The sequence below is a fragment of the Mustela nigripes genome, chromosome 9, assembly GCF_022355385.1.
Source record: "Mustela nigripes isolate SB6536 chromosome 9, MUSNIG.SB6536, whole genome shotgun sequence".
NCBI classification, from domain to species: domain Eukaryota; kingdom Metazoa; phylum Chordata; class Mammalia; order Carnivora; family Mustelidae; genus Mustela; species Mustela nigripes.
The window spans coordinates 76,085,800-76,106,769 of NC_081565.1; the positions used below are offsets into that span (position 1 = coordinate 76,085,800).

At 39.5% G+C, this 20,970-nt stretch overlaps 1 protein-coding gene across 1 annotated transcript in view; it reads left to right on the forward strand.

Annotated features, from left to right (window-relative positions):
* The window catches only part of CARNMT1 (carnosine N-methyltransferase 1), a 40,526-nt gene extending 20,552 nt beyond the window's left edge, over positions 1-19,974 (forward strand). Inside the window, exons 4-8 of the mRNA XM_059411847.1 lie at positions 5,593-5,733; positions 6,671-6,849; positions 8,999-9,112; positions 16,540-16,643; positions 17,316-19,974. Of these exons, the coding sequence (XP_059267830.1) occupies positions 5,593-5,733; positions 6,671-6,849; positions 8,999-9,112; positions 16,540-16,643; positions 17,316-17,417 (640 nt within the window). The 3' untranslated portion in view covers positions 17,418-19,974. The remainder of the gene's footprint in view (positions 1-5,592; positions 5,734-6,670; positions 6,850-8,998; positions 9,113-16,539; positions 16,644-17,315) is intronic.
* The last annotated feature ends 996 nt before the right edge of the window (positions 19,975-20,970 follow it).

Consider the following 20,970-nt stretch of genomic DNA (forward strand, 5'->3'; position numbering starts at 1 on the left):
TTTGGTTTTAAATAGATTAGGACTATACTTTAGTGAGCAGTTCATTGAAATTAGCAGTATAATTTTTCTTGAAGTATGAGCTCAAAGTTTAAACCTTTTTCTCAAATATGAACATACGCACACTAGCTTTTCATTTGATGGCCTGAACAGTATGCATTGAGAGTTTCACTTTTTCAGGTGACTAATCATGTTATCATTTGAATTTTAAAATTTTGTGCTATAAAGTTTATAGTTTGCTAAGGAAGGAGATTCTTAAGCTTGAGTCCCACCCGAAATGAAATCACAGCCATGTAGAACCATATTCTCTTGTGAATCCTGAAAACTGTTGGGACTATATTTTTATATGGTAATTTCATTAACCCACCCCACTTCAGAAGAAAATGAAGTGATACTTTGTGTGTAGGAGAAAAATCGATTGTGTCTTTGCATTTCACTCCAAAATGAAACAGAAATATGGTTGGCCAGTTGAATATAGTTCTTTCATATAGTTGGACATTAGGAAACTATATGGTAAGCTTTAAAGAAGCATTTTTTGTCTACCTACATTAAAGAATATAAATTGTAATTTATGAAAGGATTCTCTTAGCTAAAAGAGACCATTTAAAAAGAGAAAATGGAGGAAATGTAGACTAAAGTAATGCAGGAATAGAGACTGAAAATTTAGATTTATCTCTTATCCTGAAAGCCCTCTTAGCCCAAAACAAATATTTATTTCAGATCTTTCAAACAAAGTCTTAAGCTCTTAAAGTTCAGGATTTCAAGTGCTTATAAATCTAGAGTAATAACTCAGTGGAAAAATAGTGTAACTAGACAGTTCACAGAAAAAGAAATACCAGATCCTCAATCTCATAAGAATATGTAAATGTGAAAACCACACTAAGATGCCATTTTTCACCTCTTACATTGCAAAGTTTAAAAGTTATATAACTTAACTAAAGGTATGAGGAAACATAGCTTGCTGAAGGAAAAATAAATCAGTAAAATTTTTAGAAGGCAACTTGGTAATAGCTGACAAAATTTAAATGCATATCTTTTGACTCTTGGAATTCATTTTGCAGAAGCTTTCTATCATTCCTGCATTTGGAAGATCATATATGCCAAAGATTTTAACATTATAATAAAAGATTGGGAAAAAATCTAAATGTCCTTAATTAGAGGATTTGGAGACTATATGGTATAGTCATGTAGTGGATTATTGATTCAGTTATAAAACAGGTGAGGAAGCTCTGTGTACAAATAGGAAAGATGTTCAAGATGCATTAAATCAGGGATAGCCAACTTTTTCTTAAAGGGCCAGCCAGCAAATATTTTGGCTGTTCAGGCAGAGTAGTCTCTGGGTACAACCTCTGTTGTTGTGGGACACAGCCATAGACAATTTGTGTATGTGCATGAATATATTCTAGTAAAGCCTTATTTACAAAAATAGGTCTCTAGCCTGTGAGTCATAGAAAAACTTGGTATGTAAACTATAGCAGAGGTATGACGTGCTGAAATTATTGAGAAGTGAGTCCAAGCTTTGCCTGGGATATTTGGGGAAACATCATAGATAAGGTGGTAATTAAACTGAGTTTCTGTGGGTGTACAGGAGTCTAAAGATTAAGGAATTGGTGAGAAGTTGTTTGATAATGGGGGTGCTTTGTTGAGAGTTAATTAAGAGGTAAACTGGGATATTTTTGAAGGGACTAGGCACTAATGGTATTTCTAACCCATTTTCTACCTTTTTAAGGAGAATTTTTATTTATTTATTTGAAAGAGAGCATGAGCAGGATGGAGAGGCAGAGGGAGAGGGAGAAGCTGGCTCCTGTTTGAGCAGGAAGCCCGATGTAGGGCTCCATCCCAGGCTCCATCCTGGGGGATCAAAATCTGAGCCAAAGGCAGACACTTAACAGACTGAGCTACCCAGGCAACCCCCTCCATTCACTACTTTGAATAAAAAATGTTTCAATACCTAGCTCTGTTAATCCTTGAAATTTTGCCATACTTACTTCATTCAGTGTTTGGTTTTGTTTGTGTGAGGTTGTTTTTGATAAATTTTTTAAAAGAAAAATTACAGATACAGTTTAAACCGTGCCCTGTAAAACACGCTGAGTATATTCTCTTTTTCCAGAGATAACAACTAATACGAAGTTGTTTCTCTAACTTTACCTTCCTATAATAACTACATGTTTATATACCTTTAAACAAAACATTTTATTGTTTTTTATAGTGTAAAGATTAATAGAATGGTTGTGGTGTCATTTCACAATTGACTTTTGCTCAGAATTGTGTTTTTACTGTTTCCCTGTGTGGATCAGTGCTGGTCGACAGAAATATAATGCAAGCCATATATGTTATTTTAAATTTGCTCAGTCACAGGTGAAATTAATAATATACTTTAATAACTCAGTGTATTTGAAATACTATTTCAGTATAAAATCAGTATGTGACATTATTAAGAAGGTATTTTACATTCCCTTTTTATACTGAAATCTGTCATCTGTTTTGCCCTCATATCATATCACATTAGACTAGTCACATTTTACGTGTTCAGTGGCCATAAGTGGTGAGTGGCTTTTCCTGTTGTTGAACAGAGAACTGCTGGGATTTGGATAGAACTGAACACTGGGAGGGCTTGAAAGTGTGCACACGCCAAACTGCCCGGGGTCAGCTAAGCATCAACATGTGGACTCAAGAGAGAGTATTTTGTGTGTTGGAACTTGCTAATCTCCATCTGCAGTGCAAAAACCATTCCATGTCTAATAAAAGAAGCCTCTCTCAGGAACATTTCCTGCTGGTAATCTTTGGAGCACAGAACGGTGATACCAGCCTGTCCCACATTCTCTAGATACACAGGAGCTCCACATTTTGTCTGTATAGGTGTACTCTCTTCCTTCTTGCTTGTCTGGAGTAAACTGTCGAAATTGTTCCTGCTGTTATCAGGGATGTCACATTTGTAGTAGATACACTGCTTCTCCATATTTGGACCTTAATAACTAGGTAAACTTTTTGCTTACTTATTTTTGCTAAGAATCTCTAGTGGCAGCATTGAGCCCCATATTATATGCCTCCATTCCTGGTTTTCTAAGGTTTAGCCACATGTACAGTCCATCACACTAAAGGTCTATCTGTAGACTTTATTTCCCTTATTTTCCACCAGAAATACCTTCATAGAAATGCCCTAGAGTTAACATGCAGTCATAGAAGAAACTGCCTATTTAAATGCTTTAGTTTTATACACACTATAATTAGAGGGATTTTCCATTATGCTGTTACTGTCCCTCAAAAATGACCATGAAAAAAGTCCAAGAACAAAAACATAGGGAAAAATTCTCTCCATCTTGCTCATTCATTACTTGAGTTTTTCTTTTTTTTTTTTTCAATTCTGTGGCTTTTGTTTTAATGTGTCTCCTTTTGTATGTCCACAGAAATCCTTTTGTCATAATGTAGGTGATAGATCATAATCTTTGTTAACTTTTACTAATCAAGGGCTTACGGTCTGCCTTCTTCAGCTTGATGACAGCGTTTTAATAGCAGTTGTATACAGCGCTCTCCTCCACAAGGTGGGGGTAGAGAGTTCTCTGGGCCTGTTTGGGTACGGAGAATTTGATAGTGGTAGTCATCAAGTTAACTTTCCATAAGTTGACCAAAAAAAATTTGTCAGTACCAATATTAACACAACTTTGCCTTAGGGTTAGCATGATTTCAAAATTCTTGTTCTACTCAGCTCATCAGCCATCCAAACATTGTTAGTGGTTATATTTTATAACGATTTAAGTACTCTACGAGTTTACTTCTAAATATATTTACTCTTGTTACATTACTTTGCCCCCCCTTTTTTTTAATCTAAGGGGAGCACAGCCTTAGATTAAGGCGAAAAATGCATGTTTTGATTGGGCAAATGGGAACTGAGAAAAGAAAAGAGGTACTTCTGGGAGAGTATGGGTTTTGGTGGGAGTAGAAGGGAGAAGTAGGTAGGGAGAGTAGTAGAGAGAGAGAGTAGCTAGGGAGAAGATACTCGCTAGGGAGAAGATACTCCCTATGTACTCTGATAGGGAGTAGAAGAGGAGAGAGAGGCCCCGGCGGGGTGCCACAGTGGCAGGTCCTACAAAGGGTGGCATAGAGCGTGGCCAGTAGCTTTTGCAATTTGAATACTAAAATTCTATATATGCTTTATATACTTGTTAGATAGATGATACAGGTAGGTCTAAACCACATGGGAGGATGTTACCCATTCTCTTCATGAGAAATTTAATCAAGTAAGTCCATTAAAAATTAAAGTATTCACACACAAACATTGTAATCTGAAATGAGAAGAAAGCATTTTATATGGCCGGTTGGCATCAGTTTCCTCATGTCAAGTGTTAAAGAATGTCTCCTAATCATAATGAGCCTATTTGTCAGGAGTCCCTTTTAACAAATTTTGGGTTATGTCTTACTGTATATATAAAATTCAACAATAAAATTAAATAGAATTTGTGAAGGTTTTTATTCAAGTAACACGTAGTTCAGATGGATGACCTGGGACAAATTCCCATGTTACTGTATTTATAGACTCGGTTTTCAAAAGCCCCTTAGTTCTGTTTGGTGCTTCATTTCAGAGTGGGAAATGGCAGAGGTTTTCTGTATGGGCCACTAGTAAAAAGCCCTGTTGCTGTTTGGAACACACCAAATTTAAAGGCCATATAGTATAAAGATTAAAAAGAGAATTATACATGGGAAGGTTTGGAAATTGTTTATGATTTATGAATTAAATTTGGAGAATACAGATAATAGTGAAGTTTTTTTTTTTTTAATTGACATGATGATTATATACATTTGCCGTTGGTTTCTATAAGAATTCCATTTTGGTTTCCTTAGGATTATATTGATTGGCTGGAATTTCTGAGAAAGTCCCTTGCTTTGCTAAGACTTTTTAGCAATTTGAAAATGGATGGTGGATCTTACAGTGAAGAGAATTTGTTTCTGTAGTATGATACTACTAAGTGAGAGCAGTTGGGTTGTGAGTCTGTGGTTTGGTGTGATGTACTTGCCATTATTTATGCTCGGTTAGAAGGCAATTCCTCATTTTGTTCTTGAGAATACCTTCTTTCCGAATTCTTTTGCCAGCTAAAATATACAGGATCTTAAAGCTATAACTAACCCATAAAAATCTACGTATATTTCATCTATTTAATCACACAAACTACTGTATTAGTTATAGAGTTTAGAAATAACGTTTTGTTTCACTGTCTTATGATAAAATAATTTTGTTCAATCTTTGTGTGTATTGGGTTCCCTTTGGGATAATTTGTCTTCTTGGGATAGTTTTTCAAGTGACAGCTATGCTAGGAGTATGAGTGTCTTCATAAGTCTTTAGATATAAGGCGACTCCTTTTTTTCCCCAAAAAGTATTAGGGCATAAAACCCTCATCAGATATTTAAACATATGATAATTCCTCCTACCCTTATTTTTCATTTATATTTAGAAGTATTTCTTAGTTTTAAAAAGTCAATTTTGAGTGAGCTTATTCTTACTGAATATCTAAGTTTCTAGTTGTTAATGTGGATTTTGCCTTTTTTTCTTTTTTTTTTTTCCTTTGAGGGGTTGGACATAATTGCCTTATTTCATTTCAGGGATCCTTCTAAAGTAAATATTCTGGTACCTGGTGCTGGACTAGGAAGACTGGCCTGGGAAGTAGCTATGCTAGGTTATGCTTGTCAAGGAAATGAATGGAGTTTTTTTATGCTCTTTTCTTCCAACTTTGTACTCAACAGGTATTTAATTTACTTTTTGCTGGAAATAGTAATTTCTCAGAATCAGATTGACTTACCTATTTTTGAACAATTCTGAATTTGAAGATAAATACATAGTGTTTAATTATGATATGTATCATAAGTGTTTCTTAAATTAAAATCAAGTTGCTTATACAAATTACCACTCTTTAATTAGTTCTTAGTTAACAGAATATTGAAATGGGATGGGTAAGTGACTTTTTTAGAAAATCATGGGACATCCCACAAAACTGAAATGCTCCCTGTGCAGAATTTCAAGACTTTGGAGTATTTTCTCATTGTTCCTTAAACTTCTTCACCCCTTTGTTTCTTTAGTGGAGTAAGTTCAGTGTAGCGATCATAACTTTTTCCTGTAATCAAATTCTGATAGGACGGCCATGTATGCTCATATGACTGAGTTGGAAACATCTCTTAGAATTTCTGTGGCCTCTTTTAGAAGACAGTGGAAAAGAGTTGTTATTTTTAAAGCCAGAAGAGGGGCTTTGGAAAAAATAACTAGCTGCCTTGTTTAAATAATATGTTGTCCAGTATGGGTTAGGGAATGGTGAGAAGTTAAAAATGGAGAGAATTAGAATAGTTGGGTAGCAAACAAAACCCATACCACTTGTTTGAGAAAAGTTTGGCCTGTTTTTTACTTGAGTTTGAGGTTTGGAAATACATTTTTTAAAATGTGAATGAGCAACACATTTATATTTCTGAATTTACTTTAATTTTTTTTCCTGTCTTTTAATTCACTATTGGTTACTCATCTACATCTGTATGTGCATTTTCAGATAATTGGTTGGGGTATAGTGGTAACACCTTAAGTATAAATGAATTACATAAGTAAATCTTCAATCAGGTTATATTTTAGTATTTAAAGTAGACTTTCTTGGTAAAATATTTAGTTAACACTGAATTTTGTGCTCATATTTTGCAGATGTTCCGAAGTTAATAAGTATAAGCTTTATCCCTGGATCCATCAGTTTAGCAATAACCGGAGGTCAGCTGATCAGATTCGACCCATCTTTTTCCCTGATGTTGATCCCCACAGTCTTCCTCCTGGTTCTAATTTTTCTATGACAGCAGGAGATTTTCAGGAGATCTACTCAGAATGCAGTAAGTCCAAAACAAGCATTTAAAAGTTTTTGTTCTTTAGTCTAAATTTAATGAGCTGATTTTATACTAAGTCAAAGTATTGGTCATTCATTGACAAGTTAGGATATTTTCAAAGTCCTGTATAAGGAAATGATGGGAAATAAAAAGTACAAGATCCCACCATTAAGAAATATAGACTCTGCTGGGTCAATTAATATAAGACAACATGTGAAAAACGTTCATGAATAATGAATACAGTAAAGGTAAAGGATTAGTGGGAAAGGAGACTTTTGTAGAGAGAAGGCGGTGACTTCAAGAATAGGGAGGCAGGAGTGCCTGGGGGGCTCAGTCAGTTAAGTGTCTGCCTTTGACTCGGGTCACTCTTCCATGATCCTGGGATCAAGTCCCGCATTGGGCCCTATTCAGCTGAGAGCCTGCTTCTCCCTCTCCCTCTGCTGTTTCCCTTGCTTGTGCACACTCACTTTCTTCTCTCTGTCAAATAAATAAAAACGTAAAAAAAAAAAAAAAAAAGGGAAGGCAGCGGTAGGAAGATATAAATGAATAAGGTAATCCGGTAATCAGGGATGGTGGGACAGCCTGACTGGGAGAGGAAAGAGAGGTTAATGGGTGATATGGCTAGAAAAGGTAGAGTGGTTCTAGACTGTGGAAGACCTTTACAATCAGGCTATCAAGTTGGGACTTCACCTTGAAAAACTTGAAGTTTTAGCTAGCATTAGAGAAAGGGAGATGGTAATGGAGAGAGGGGTGGTTGGAGAGTGGATTGGCAGTAAAAGGAAGAAGAAAAATAGTATCCTTAGAGGTCAGCAAGATCATTCATTCAACAAATAATTATTGGAGCACCTAAGTCCCAGGTATGTTCTAGGCATGGGAAAGAGAGCAGTGAACAACGCAAAGCCCCTGGTCACGGGGAATCTGTTCCAATAGGGAGACGGGGCAGTGACAAATTTAGTAATGTAAGGAGGAGTACTGAGGCAGGGTAACGGGGTACAGAGTGACTGGGGAGAGGCTGCTGTTTATAGAGTTACCAGGGAAGGCTCCCTAAGCAGACTTTCAAAAAAAAAAAAATGTTGAGCAGAGTACCTCAAAGTGAAGAGGCAAACCATTAGCTATTTGGGGGGAGATGTTGCAGACAGAAGCAGTGGCAAGGACAGGTGAATTTAGGCGGGGGAGCGTGCTTGTTCTGCTGAAGGAAAAGCAAGAGGCCACTTTGGCTGGGGTGAAATGAGCAGTGGCGTAGTGGGAGATCAGATCGGGGAGGATTTGGTGAGGCTGACTTTGATTGTACTCAGAGAAGTGGGAAGCCACTGGAGGGACTTGAGCAGGGGAGTAATGAGATAGTCAAGCTTTTATTTATTTTTCCCTGAACTCTGACATTGAAAACCCGTATTCCAAAGGTAGAAAGAGAGAGATGGAAAATGTTAGGTACTGGGGATAGGCCAGAGAGCGAGTTCTCAAGAGAGGGGTGACATAATGAAAGACATCACTTAGGCGAGTACAGGTGACCTTGTTCTGCAGCAGGGCTTGGGGGAGCAGTTGATGAAGGTCATCCTCGGTGGGATCAGTGCCTTCACGGCGCTGAGATTTGTAGAATCCAACCTCTGTCCCTGTGCCCAGTCACGGCCTCCACGGGGCACTGACAGCCTCGTTCCCCTGTTCCACTGGTGATTATCGGAGGTACGGGTGAGTAGTTTAAGTATATTTATGCCGTTTGTTTCTCACTTGGCAACAAGGGCATATGGCCTTTCTGAAACTTGCCAGAATTGGTGGTTAACAGTGGCTTAAATCAGTTTAAAACTGAAATGACAATTATTTCATCTTAACCCATTTGAAACGAAGGCTAGACATTGAGTAGATTTTCAAACAAAACTCGTACAGGTACATTTGGTAAAGATACCTAGTTATATAGATTATCAAAATGGTTTCCAAGTTGATTATCAAATTATTAGTAAAAACTTTCATGAACTGCAAAGCAGCTCATAAATGATTGTTGGGTTACCCTAACTTCAGTGTTGACTGGACGAGTTTAGCTTCTGTATTCTTCTGGTTAAGTGAAATATTCATAATCCGTAAGAGGTAACATTTGTAGAAGTAATTAAAAGAAAAGGCAACCTAACGTAATGAATGTAGTAATGTGGTTTTCCTCGAATAGATACCTGGGACTGCATTGCTACCTGTTTCTTCATAGACACAGCTCACAATGTCATTGATTATATTGACACAATATGGAAAATACTCAAGCCAGGAGGAATTTGGATAAATCTAGGTAAGTTCCTGAGTGCTTATTAGAATCTTATATGTGAACCTGAGTACTTATACTCTGTTATCGGTTTGGTAACTTTACGGTACCAAATATTCATAAAGGTTATAGTTATGTTGTATAATTTCCCTTAGACTGTATCCCAGTTAGTGTGGAGTCCTCTGAAAGCAGTGCAAGCTCTAAGAGATAACAAACAGGTTTGAGTCCGTGGCCTTCAGAATGGGTCTAGTCTTGTTGTTGGGTTCTGTCATGTGCTCTATTTTTAATGGCTGGGTTTCACCACAGATTTTGCCATTAGGACTAAGACCAAAGATAGAAGTAGGTCTTTTCAAACTTCTGTTTAGAATGTCATGGGACAAATGAGAGTGGCTATAAAATGCAACTGTAATATGAAAGTTAGCCCAAACCTTAGGTCCTCTTTCGAAGGAGTCACTTATTTAAATTTCTCTAAAAATTTCCCAGGGAATGATTGAAACAACCCTGGAACAGCGTGGGCCTTAGGGATGCTGACCCCTTGCACAATCAGAAATATGTGTATAACTTTTGACTCCCCAAAAACTTAACTACAGATAGCCAGATAGCCTGCTGTTGACCAGAAGCCTACTGATAACATAAACAATTAGCGTGTATTTTGTCTACTACGGTAGACTGTCTACAGTATATTTTCACATACAGTATATACTGTATATATATATATATATGGTATATATATATACACGGTAGACAGTCTACTGTATATTTTCATATACAGTATATACTGTATATACTGTGTGCATATCTATATACTGTGTATATTGTATAGTGTATTCTTAAAGTAAGCTAGAGAAAAGAATGTTATTAAGAAAATCATAAGAAGGAGAAAATACATTGACAGTAGTAAGCTGTGTTTATCAACAAAACAAAACATGTAGAAGTGGACCTGTGTAGTTTGAACCTGTGATGTTCAAGGTCAACTGCATTACCACTGCGGGTGAGCAAACACCTTACTGAATCACAGAACAACCCTAGGTTGAAATGGTATTTCTACTGTTTCGTAGTTGGAGAGTCTGATCTTGCTGTAAGTAACTTGCAGTGGGGTCCTGGAGCTTACATGTAAGGCAGAGACAGCCTCACAGCCCAGAACCAACCGCTTGAATGCCTAACCAGCTAGTTCTGCAGGCACATCCTGGGTCTAACAGTTCTTGTTAATTATGTGATTAATGTTTCTGACTCTGGTTACTGAGGTAGGGGAAGGTTTTGTATATTTCCAAAGTATTAACTTTCATAGAAACTTTTCTCTTTGAGCTTTTATCTTAATTGGTTTATTAATATTTTATTAAGTTATATAATAGGAATTATAACTGCTCCGAACAAATAAAATTGGCTCCTCATAAGCACACTGATAAGAGCAGACATGCTGGGCCGCACTGTGATCTGTCTCAGGCTTCAGAGGTAATAGGGCACTTGGGTCGGGGGGGGGGGGGGGGGGTCAGTTCGGAGAGCTTCTACTCTTCATACCACAGAGTTCCGAAACAATTCGGAGCATTGGAATAATGGAGACGCATAGACCTTAAAAGTAGTTATTCGGAAAAAAAAAAAAAACTAGTTATTCGGGAGGTCAGTACTTTCCAAGTCCAATTCTTCACATGTGTAAGCTGAGGTTACAAAATGATGATTATCTCAGAGTGGATTTTTCCTCACTCCTGGTGTGCTGTGGGCATCTGTCGGGAAAAGCGTTCTCACTCTGCATGCCGCGTGACTCACGACACGTGACTCCCAGCGGAGCTCCTCCTGCTCTTTCATTTCCCAGTGTGCATCTCTGGTCCAAGCCACTGTGTGCCAACTGCGGTACTGCGACATCCAGGAAAACCGCTTGTCTTTTCGGATCCATCGTGGATGCCGACGCCCCCAGGCAGAAGCCTGTGCGCGCTCCTGTACCCCTCCTCTTCCTCGCCGTCTGCACGCGGTCACTGCACGAGGCACGTCTCCTGAAACTTCTCTGTAGGTCTTGAATCTTCTGTGCCAGGGTTCCTCAGCCCTGGCACTATTGGCATTCGGGGCTGGATGGTTCTTCGTGTGGAGGCTGTGGAGAGGGAGGGTTGCCTGCAGCCAGGGCGGTGGTGAGCGGCATCCCTGGCTCCTGCTGGTTCCACTGCAGCAGGACCTCCTCAGGTGTGAGGACGGGAGTGCAGAATCCGCGCAGCCGAGAACTACTGTTCCAGCTCGGCTCCTTCCTTAGTTCGGGCCCTCGGCTCCTTCCTTAGTTCGGGCCCTCGTCGCTGCTTGCCCGGTGACTGCAGCGGCTCCGGTGGGGGACCCCCGCCTTCAGGTTGTCTCCAGTCTTCTGCGCCTCGTTGAGTCCTCCGTATGCTGCCACCAGGGGGATCCTCCCGACACGGGAATCTGGGCCTGTCACGCTCCCTACATACAGTTCCAGCTTTCGAGATACCCGGAACTCTTCCGGATGGGGCCAAGTGCCCTTGTGGTCCTCGTGTCTGAGCTTCATTAGTTCTGTTCCGTCCCACCCCGGCCCTGCGCAGAGACGCCGCCCCTGCCCTGGAGAGGCCGCTCTCTTCCCTCTCCTCTCGTGTTGCCTCTTTCCTAGGTGCTTTCACACTCAGCCGAGCTGATCCTTGCACGCTGGAGGACACGTTTGTTGTATTGCTCGTTTCCGTTCTCGCACAGTCCGTGAGCATTTAACACAACACGGTGTGGCCCCCAATTCGTTTTGTTTCCTCTGCTAGTCGTGAGCTCCGTGAGGGCCGGAAGCTGGCGCTGGCTCTTTGCCTCCCGCAGAGCCCGACACCCGGCGGCTCCTCAGTGACTGGTGTGTGTGTGAGTGTCTTGTTTCAAAGCTGGAAAGCGGAGGAGACGTAGTGTGAAGATGCCACAGAAGGCTGGCTGCCGGGAGACAGGACAGAGTGGCATTTCTGTCAGTAAATTCATAACATTCCCATGGTTTGGGCGTCAGTCCTGTGGGCCTGAAAAAATAATTTTATCTGTAAGCTGAGAGTGCATCAACCCCTGGGGACAGTTTCACCCTAACTGTGGTGATGTAAGACCAGATTGTCAACGCATTCATAGAAAATGAGAACGGCCCCTGTCAGCCATAGTGGAATACTAAGAAGCTACACTGGAAGTTAAATTACAGTGAAGATGTTGTCTATGTTCTATGAAATCACAAGTGGTAATTTTAAAAATTTCTTTAAGGGGCACCTGGGTGGCTCACTGGGTTAAAGTCTCTACCTTCAGCTCGGGTCATGATTCCAGGGTCCTGGGATTGAGCCCTGCATCGGGCTCTCTGCTCAGCGGGGAGCCTGCTTCCTCCTCTTCTCTGCCTGCCTCTCTGCCTACTTGTGATCTGTCTGTCAAATAAATGAATAAATAAATCTTTTTTTTTTTAATCTCTTTAAGGGGATCTGAAGTACTCTAATATTCCTCAGGTTAGGGATAGCTAGTGAGAGTGAGCTTTTTAAGGAAACTGTTTGTATGTGTCCTTTGGGAAAGTCTGTTATTAGCAAAATGTAGAAGTGTGCCTGTGCATCCTGTTCCTCAGTTTTTCATGGTGATCCTTAAAGACGTATGTGTAATTTATGGTGAAAACTGTGTGTGGGAGTGCATATGTGTGAGCTGGTGTATTTGTAGCCCAGCAGGGGAGGGCAGGCAATTAGCAGACGAAATCTAATTTCGTCTGGAAGAATAAACAGGTTAAAGTACTAAAAAGAAAGACTCGTAGTCTTTTCCTTCCTATGAAAGGGAAAAAACCCAGTTCTTCCCTACTGTGTATTTCTTCCTCGGGTGTCTCCTTTATTCCTCATATAGTAAAGCACTCATACTCTGACATGTCTGGTTACCAAATATAAGTTTTCCCGCCACAGGAGTTCTCTGTGACACCAGCTGGGTGCCCCCCACTTTAACTCCTGATACAGTCTGCCTGGAGATAGTGTGAGATACCACAGGGGAAGGGGTCAGTCTCACAGGACCCTCTCCCCCATTTCCCACAACTTCAGCCCCTAGTCCAAAACTGTCACTTGTGCTTCCGACCAACTGTAGATCTATGGGCTGCAGATTGGAGGTTCCAGTGAGCCCCTCTTTAGGTGTGATTGCTAGAGTGGCTCACGGAACTTAGCGAAACATGTAGGTTGACCATTTTATTAAAGGATGTGAAGGATCCAGAGGAACATCCAGATGGAAGAGGAGCGTAGGGCAGAGTATCTGGGAAGGGGTGTGGGGCTTCCATGCTCTGTCCCGGGGTTGCCACTCTCCCAGCACCTGCAAATGTTCCTCCCAGTAGCTCTCTGGACTCTGTGCTCTTGGGATTTAATGGAGGCTTGATCAGCCATTCCATTTTTAAGGCCTTCTCCCTTCTCAAGTCATTAGTGGGGCAGGGCTGAAAATCCAACCTTCTAATCATGGGTTGGTGTTTTGGGTGACCAGCCCTCACTGAGAGTTGTCTCATTAGAACCAAAGATGCTTCTGTCACCCACGAATTATGAGTTTCAGGAGCTCTGTGTCAGGGACCAGAGTTCCAGGCCCAATATTTGAACAAAAGATGCTCCTAGTGTTCTTATCACTTAGGAAATTACAAGGGTTTCGGGAGCTTTTTGCCAGAAACCAGTGTGTATATTTTCTATCATCTTGCAAGTACCAAAGCATCATAAAGCTGAATGTTTTTTAAAACATGAGAGGTTTCCTGTAAAAGGTAGATAACTGACACATTATCTCCTTTACACACTGAGACCTTGTTGCAGTGGTTGTAAATATAGAAAAAGGGTCTAAAACAATGACAGAGAATGGCAAGAAGGTCATCAGGAGACAACAAGATGTAACCTTTTTTCAGGTGGGGTAGCTGGATAAGTTTTGCAAAACACCGAATGTGAACCAGTTGACCTGTAGTAAGCCTGGAAAATGACCGGCTATATGGAGAATCTGGAATAATCCTGGAATATGAGTGACTCTATGGGGAAAAAGAGAAGTTGAAGATCTACGTATGGGGGCCTGTGGACTGCTATCACTAGGGAACCAAGTTCCAGTCCATGCTGAGGCAAAGACCAGAAGTTTAATTCACTGGAAAAAATGAATGGGAAAGAATAAAATTTATGAAGGCATGACCTAGTAGAGAGTAAGGATGAGATGTAGGACATAAAAGAAGGATATTGGTTAAGTCAGCTTTGGGAAATGAGCAGGCAGTAACCACCCTCCCCCTGCCCCCGCCCCGACCTGCCCCCGCAACAGCTCCTTGCCCAGCCTGTACAATTTTTTGCTGAGGTTTGAGTGCCCGCTCTTTTGTTTTGAACAATTGCAAGCCATATTTCTTTAAGTAGGCATTTCAAGGTAGCTATTACAAGCTTTCTTCTAGTGAATGTGTACTGTATATTTTTCTGTGTTTTAAACCCTTTCTCTTTGTTTTAGATGTATCTTAGGAACAGCATAGTTACATTTTGTTATCCAATCTAACAGTCTCTGTCTCTTAACTGGAATTTTTAGAACCTTAGGGATATAAATGGTTTAAGTTAACTTGTCCCAGATTTGGCATGTAGGGCCCCCTTCCCCTGTGTCCATTTGACATCGCCTCCTTTCTGACATCACCACTGTTCCAGGCTCTTCTTGTATTCTCTCTTCCGGGCCCCGAGAGTAGCCACCCTATCCCCCTACAAAGGATCCCTGGTTCTTTTTAATAGAGAATAGTACGTAGAAACATTAGGTTGATTGTACTTGTAGAAGGCTGAAATACGCACAAAGATGTTTGTCCAAGTACCATCTGTAATAGACTGTAAAAAATAGTCAACTATAATGGTTCTCTTTGGGTGGTAAAATTAGAGCTGTGTAACTGTACATTCACTACTCTGCTGGGCATTGTGGTGGACTCACAAGAAACTGAAGACGTGTGCCTTTATTCATGTAACTTGTAATCTAGTTAAAAAGTGTGGATTACATGAAAAATAATCAGTGAGCAAAGCCATACTACATTACATGAATTTTAAAGTAGGCTATATTAAGAGAGTGAGCAGTAGAGCTGGAAACTTAGATGGATTATATTAAAACTTGCTTTCAGCAAGGTTTGGAAGCATGACTAAAGCTTGCATTGGGGAGTTGGAGCTCTCTGGGTGGAACACAACATGAAGAGAGGTACAATATGACCTGAGTATGTAAAAAATCCCTGGGGTGTTTAGATCTAAGAAGACAGTAATGCTGGAGGCTCTTAAAATAATGGAGCAGGAACATGACACACTTTAGAGCCGGACGGACTGCTCTGAGGCTCTTCGTGTTTATAAGAGGGCTTCAAAGGCATCGGGATGGTCTAGGACACAGCAGTGCTCAGTAAATGGTAGCTGCTGTCATTTTTGCTAGTCCTAATAAAACTAACAGGAAGTTAAGCTTGACAGAATAGTTTGATGGTGAACCATTGTTTTCTTCTGAAAAGAGTACTAACATATATATTCATAGTCATTTTTCCTAGTGGTTTATGTAGGGTAAGAAAAGAGGAGAGGAAGAAAAACGTTTTAACACTTAGTAAGTATGTTCCACAGAGTGATGAGCCTTTTAGGAGAAACTGTCCTGTTGTTACTCTTAAATCCTGTGATTAGCACATTGTATGAGGGGAAGGGGACTTGAGATGGGCACTGGACTTACAGTTATGCCAATGAAAGGAAAAGAGAAGATTGTTTAGGTTAGTCCTAAAGTAACTATTGAATGATAGTGTGGCCTGGACGAGGCTGACGACGGACTGGGCAGAACGTGAGAGATTGAAAGCCTGGAGACTCTGGTTGGAGTCGGGTCATAGTTCTTGGATACATGGAATGAGAAAATAGTAAAGGGGGAATGTCATTTTAAAAAGCTGTGGTTGCTGTCACTGACCGAACGCCTTCTCTGTGCCAAGGGTACTGGGTGTTGCGGAGCTGGGGACGGGTCCACAGGCCCACGATCAGTGAGTGTTAGAGCTGAGATGTGAGTCGTGCACTTAAAGAGCCAGATCTGGTGTCACATCTTCCTTCCAGGAAACCTTGCCTATAACTTCCCACCACGTGCACGCACTCTCTTAGACCTAGGCTGGCTTGAGGACCCTTCTGTTTTCACATGATACGCAGTCTGCAGCTGCAGTTGTGCATTTACTTAAGGAATTACAATTACAGTATACTTTCGGAATTTAGGGACTCTGATCCAGGTGCTCCCTCAGTGACCTCGGAGTTACAGGTGTAAGGCTCCTATGTGGAGAATCACAGTGCAGCCCTGGTATGCCACAGGGACTCCCTCCTCACTAGTGTGGGCCCAGCACTCAAATGGGCCAAAGTTTCAGGGGTTTGGACACATGCCCTTGGCAGATGTAAAGGTTCTGTTCTCCTTTTTGTTCGTTTCACCTACTGCCCATCTTATAATTCATTTTGGCATTCTACCACAGCAACTAGTGCCTGTTTATATTTAAGTAATTCATTCATAATATCTTTAAACCATAGGTCCCCTACTTTACCACTTTGAAAATTTGGCAAATGAACTTTCCATAGAATTGAGCTATGAAGATATAAAAAATGTGGTTCTGCAGTATGGATTCCAGGTGGAGGTAAGGGTGGACGGCGTTTCGCTTCCTACGCGCTTAGGAATGGGAATATCATGACAGTTCCTGACTTGGCTTCTTAATTGTTCTCTCATCCACAAAGTGAAAATAATAGTTGGCTTTTAGAATTATTAGGCTTTGGCATAGTGTGTGGGTAAATGGAAAACTAATCCCTGATGTCATCAGTCAGCTCTCAGTACATGGCAGCTTCCCGTTCTCAACAGTGTCGGCCCTGGTAGCCGGGCAGATACCAAACCCAGGAGCATCTGGAGGAGCAGACGGAGTGGGGAGGGCAGTGACAGCGTTCACTGTGTGTACTTCTGTAGTGTTCGGTCTTTTTAATCATGCGATTAGAAGGTTTTATGACACTTGGATTTGTGTTTTAGTTGTATGTTTATTTAAAAGCATTTCATTCATTAAAAAAATAAACAACAGATTTGTTCTTAAAAATGAAGAGAAGCAATGTAACAGAGTCATGGAGAGCTCCAGTCTTATTACTGGTGTGACCATGAGCAATCTGTTCTTTGTAAAGTGCGATTGCTAATAATATGCCAGTCTTAAGGGGGTATGTGTATGTGAGAAGTCAATAGAGTACGTTTGCAGTGGTACCTGTCACAAGTACTGTTTGTATTATCCTCATGGTCATCGTCATCATTAGGATTATCGTTTGCATTCCAGGTGGAAAAAGAATCTGTCTTGTCAACATATACTGTGAATGATCTCTCCATGATGAAATACTACTATGAATGTGTCTTGTTTGTGGTCCGTAAACCGCAGTAACGTTCTCAAGTGGTATCAGCAGGAAAAGAGTTTGATAAGAGCAAATCCTGAAATAAACAACTCAAAATCAACTCTCCCAATGACAGGACACAACCTCAAATCAGTGGTGCCTTCTTATTCCTAACAAAATTTAGAAATAGCGTCTATTTTCTTAATACGTCTATTGCTTTTTCAGAAATATACTATGCCATGCATATTTGTACTACAGAAGTAAAAATGGAGGAAATGTCTTCAAGTATACATTTTCCCTGAAGCCCAGAATTCTTTCAGTAGAGAAAACTTTATCTCCAGTGGTCTTCATGAAGCTGTCTGTTGCAAGTCTGCCATATTAATGACTACTAGTATCGAAGTCCCCCCAAATCTTTGTTTTGTGTGCATTGCACATATTATTTTTAGAAGAGTCTGAGGATCCTCTGTCACATTCAGCATCTGGAATTGGGACTTCCGTTTGCTTTGGACCTAAGCAATCCATTCATGAAATGTGTGTGTGTCCTTTTAATCACTCAAATTATTTTTTTTCTAGCTCAGCTGAATTTAGAGAAGCATCAACCATTTCATTTTTATGAAATGCTGAATTTAATAAGATCACAGGCCAGTAAAATGCATTTAAGCATTCAAGTAACTGAGAGTCTTTGGGGCATACTAACCTGAACATTATTTGAAAGCATACTCATCATGAATCACTCTGAAATGTATGAGATCTGAACATACTTTCGTGAGGCACAAGCCTTTATTCAAGGTACTGCTCAGAAAATGGGGAAATAATAAAATCTCCCATTTGAAATGTATGATTTTAAACTAGAAGTGAATACAGTTTGTCAGTGAATGTTTACAATAATGTCTTTTCTTTAAATTACCTGGATCACAAAAGCAAGCACTTTTTTTTTTTTTTTCCCAATAAACTGTCATGATGGTATTACCGTGGGGAAATTCTGAATATGAAATTCAGGGATAACTTACTGCCCGTGGTCTGTGTCTTCAGTATTGTAAGCAGCAGCCATTCATGTAATTTTAGATCAACACCACTTTTGTTCCCTGATAGCTGGAGTTGAAACAGTATATGCTGCTTTATATTTCTACCTCTAGCAGATCTTTTCTATTGGAGGGAGTTTTCCTTTATATATATTTTTTATGTTTATTATTTTGTTTCTAGTAGCTTGGAAAGCAGAGATGACTGATTTGTAACCTTTTCTTGGGAAAAGGAAGTACTCTTGTTGGATATTTTCACAGGTGTTTATGATGGCATTAAATGACCTCTGTGGCAATTTGAATTAGATAGACTTAATCTCAATAATGTGCTGTAGGATTAATGTCATGTTCTAATAGGAAAACTTACTCGTGAATCTTTAGGCCTTTTTTGTTAAGTTGGGAGAGTCCACGCAATTTGGCATCTTATTAGTAGGAGCTTTTCCGTGGCCAGTGAGGGAGTTCTTGTGGCCTTTGCTCCTGTTATGCAGTAAAGGGCTCTGTGAAGTTTATTTGACTTGCTAAATTCTGGAGGCTTTAGCCTCTTGAGTTTAAAAAAAAAATCCCCAAAACTATTTCTCTTTTTTGTGTCTCCCTCTACCCCCAATACTTGGCAGACGTTCAGTTATTAGAATTTTCATTAACTACCATGTGAATGAATTTTCAATTAATTGGTAGGGGGGAAAATCCAAATTTGTTTTTGTTTGTTTCAGAAAAAAAGAAAAGTTTAAAAGGATCCTAAGTATTTAAAAAATCCACTGAAATGAAAGGAATGCAGGCTGTTTTTGAGTAATATAGAAAAGCTTTTTATTCACTGACTGGTATTCACTTTTTTACTTGTATCAGAACAAATGATCTTGTTTTTTCTCATAGAGGCAAAAATATATTGGTAGCAAGGACTCGGCTTTATTACTTAAAATTTTGGCTATCAGGTTTTACTCTTTAATAATATTACTTACATTTCTAAATTACAGCTTAGCTTTTCGTTAATTCTGAAATCAGTTATTTCATTTGTTTTTAACTTCTCCTATCATGACTACTGTTTTTCAAATATTCTACATAAATCTGCATCACTTTTTTTCTCATTGCTTTTGTAGTTAATATATTCAAAACTTGAAAATTGTGGTATCAGTTAATAATAGAAATGTCACTGGAGGATTTAATTTTCTATTTGTTATGTGTAGTCCTAGCTACTAAAGTATGTAAGCCTTAAAATTTTTTGTTCTAATTCCTTATATTAGCTCGATATACAAATGTTTTCATTTTCATAAAGCAGGAGGAGATAGGTCATTGTGCTTGCTTCCCCCCCTTTTTTCCATATTCTGAAGCGGTGCAGGTTAGGGTATTTTAATCAAGTGAGCAAGATGGGAAATGTAAAATATAAAGAGAAGCTGTATAAATCACAGTATAAAATTATGAAGTTTGGGAACTGTAAAATGTACTGTATTTATATGTAATTCTCATTCTAAAAGTTGCCACAAAGGCTGAATTGGAAGCTTCATGTCTGCATGAAATTTCCTATATTTTTAATGTGTATGATGGACTTAATTTTTCTTGAATATTAAAGTCTGCCAATTGCTACAAAACAGTATTTGCTTGGTTGTTTCCATCTAAGTCAGTAGTAACTGTAGATGTGGGAATTTGAATTCTTAATCCTTAGATGAGCTTATTCTTATATGCTTCTAGAAAGTCAATAATAAGAGTACTTGGTCTTTGAGTATGTTAGGCCTTAATACTATTTAATCTTGGTCTTTGGTTTTGTTAAATAACAGAAAATAATTCTAAAGGACACCAGTACAAGAGAGTTCCAGGACCAGCCATTAGTAGCAGAACCGATGGACTTGGTGCTTACTCTGGGTTTGTTCCCCTGAACTGTTGTTTGCCATCTCAGGCAAGATGCTCTAAGTGTGTTGCCTCATCTGTAAGAGGATTGATACCACTTACTTCAGAGGGTTTAAGGCGGTCATGTGCTGCTGTGTGTGGTATCCTATGTGAAAGCACCTGGTAGATAGACAATGTAATTTCACTCTGTGTTGACTGCTGTATAGTGATAGAAAAAGATGAAGATAAGTCCCAAGACATTAATGTTACGGTGAAAAAAAAAATTCAGTGGAATCCTGGGGGGATTCAAAGATGACAGGTATGTATGTATCGATTCTTGAATATTAAAGTTTGCTGGGAATTGTAAAGAAATTAAAATGGTAGGTAACGGGAGAGAAGGCATAGGCAAAACTTAATGGAGGGTTAATCTCACTTGTAGAAACATGCTAGTACCTGCCTCTTAGAGAGTTGGATTATTTCTCTTGGATACACAGAAGCAGAATCATCCATCCAGCCAAAATCATGTGCATTTTCAGTCAACTTGCCTTTCAAAATGGTGAACATTTTCCATGCCACCAATAGTGTTTTGGAATAGCTTTGCATCCATTTTCTGGCCAGTACTAGGTTTTGCTAAACTTGTCATTTTTGGCAGTATGACAGGAAAAAGTATATAATTTTAATATTCATTTTTTTAACTTACAGAAGTTGAACAATTTATTTAAGTGTAATGTCCAAAGAGAGGTATCTTTTTTTTTTTTTATAGATT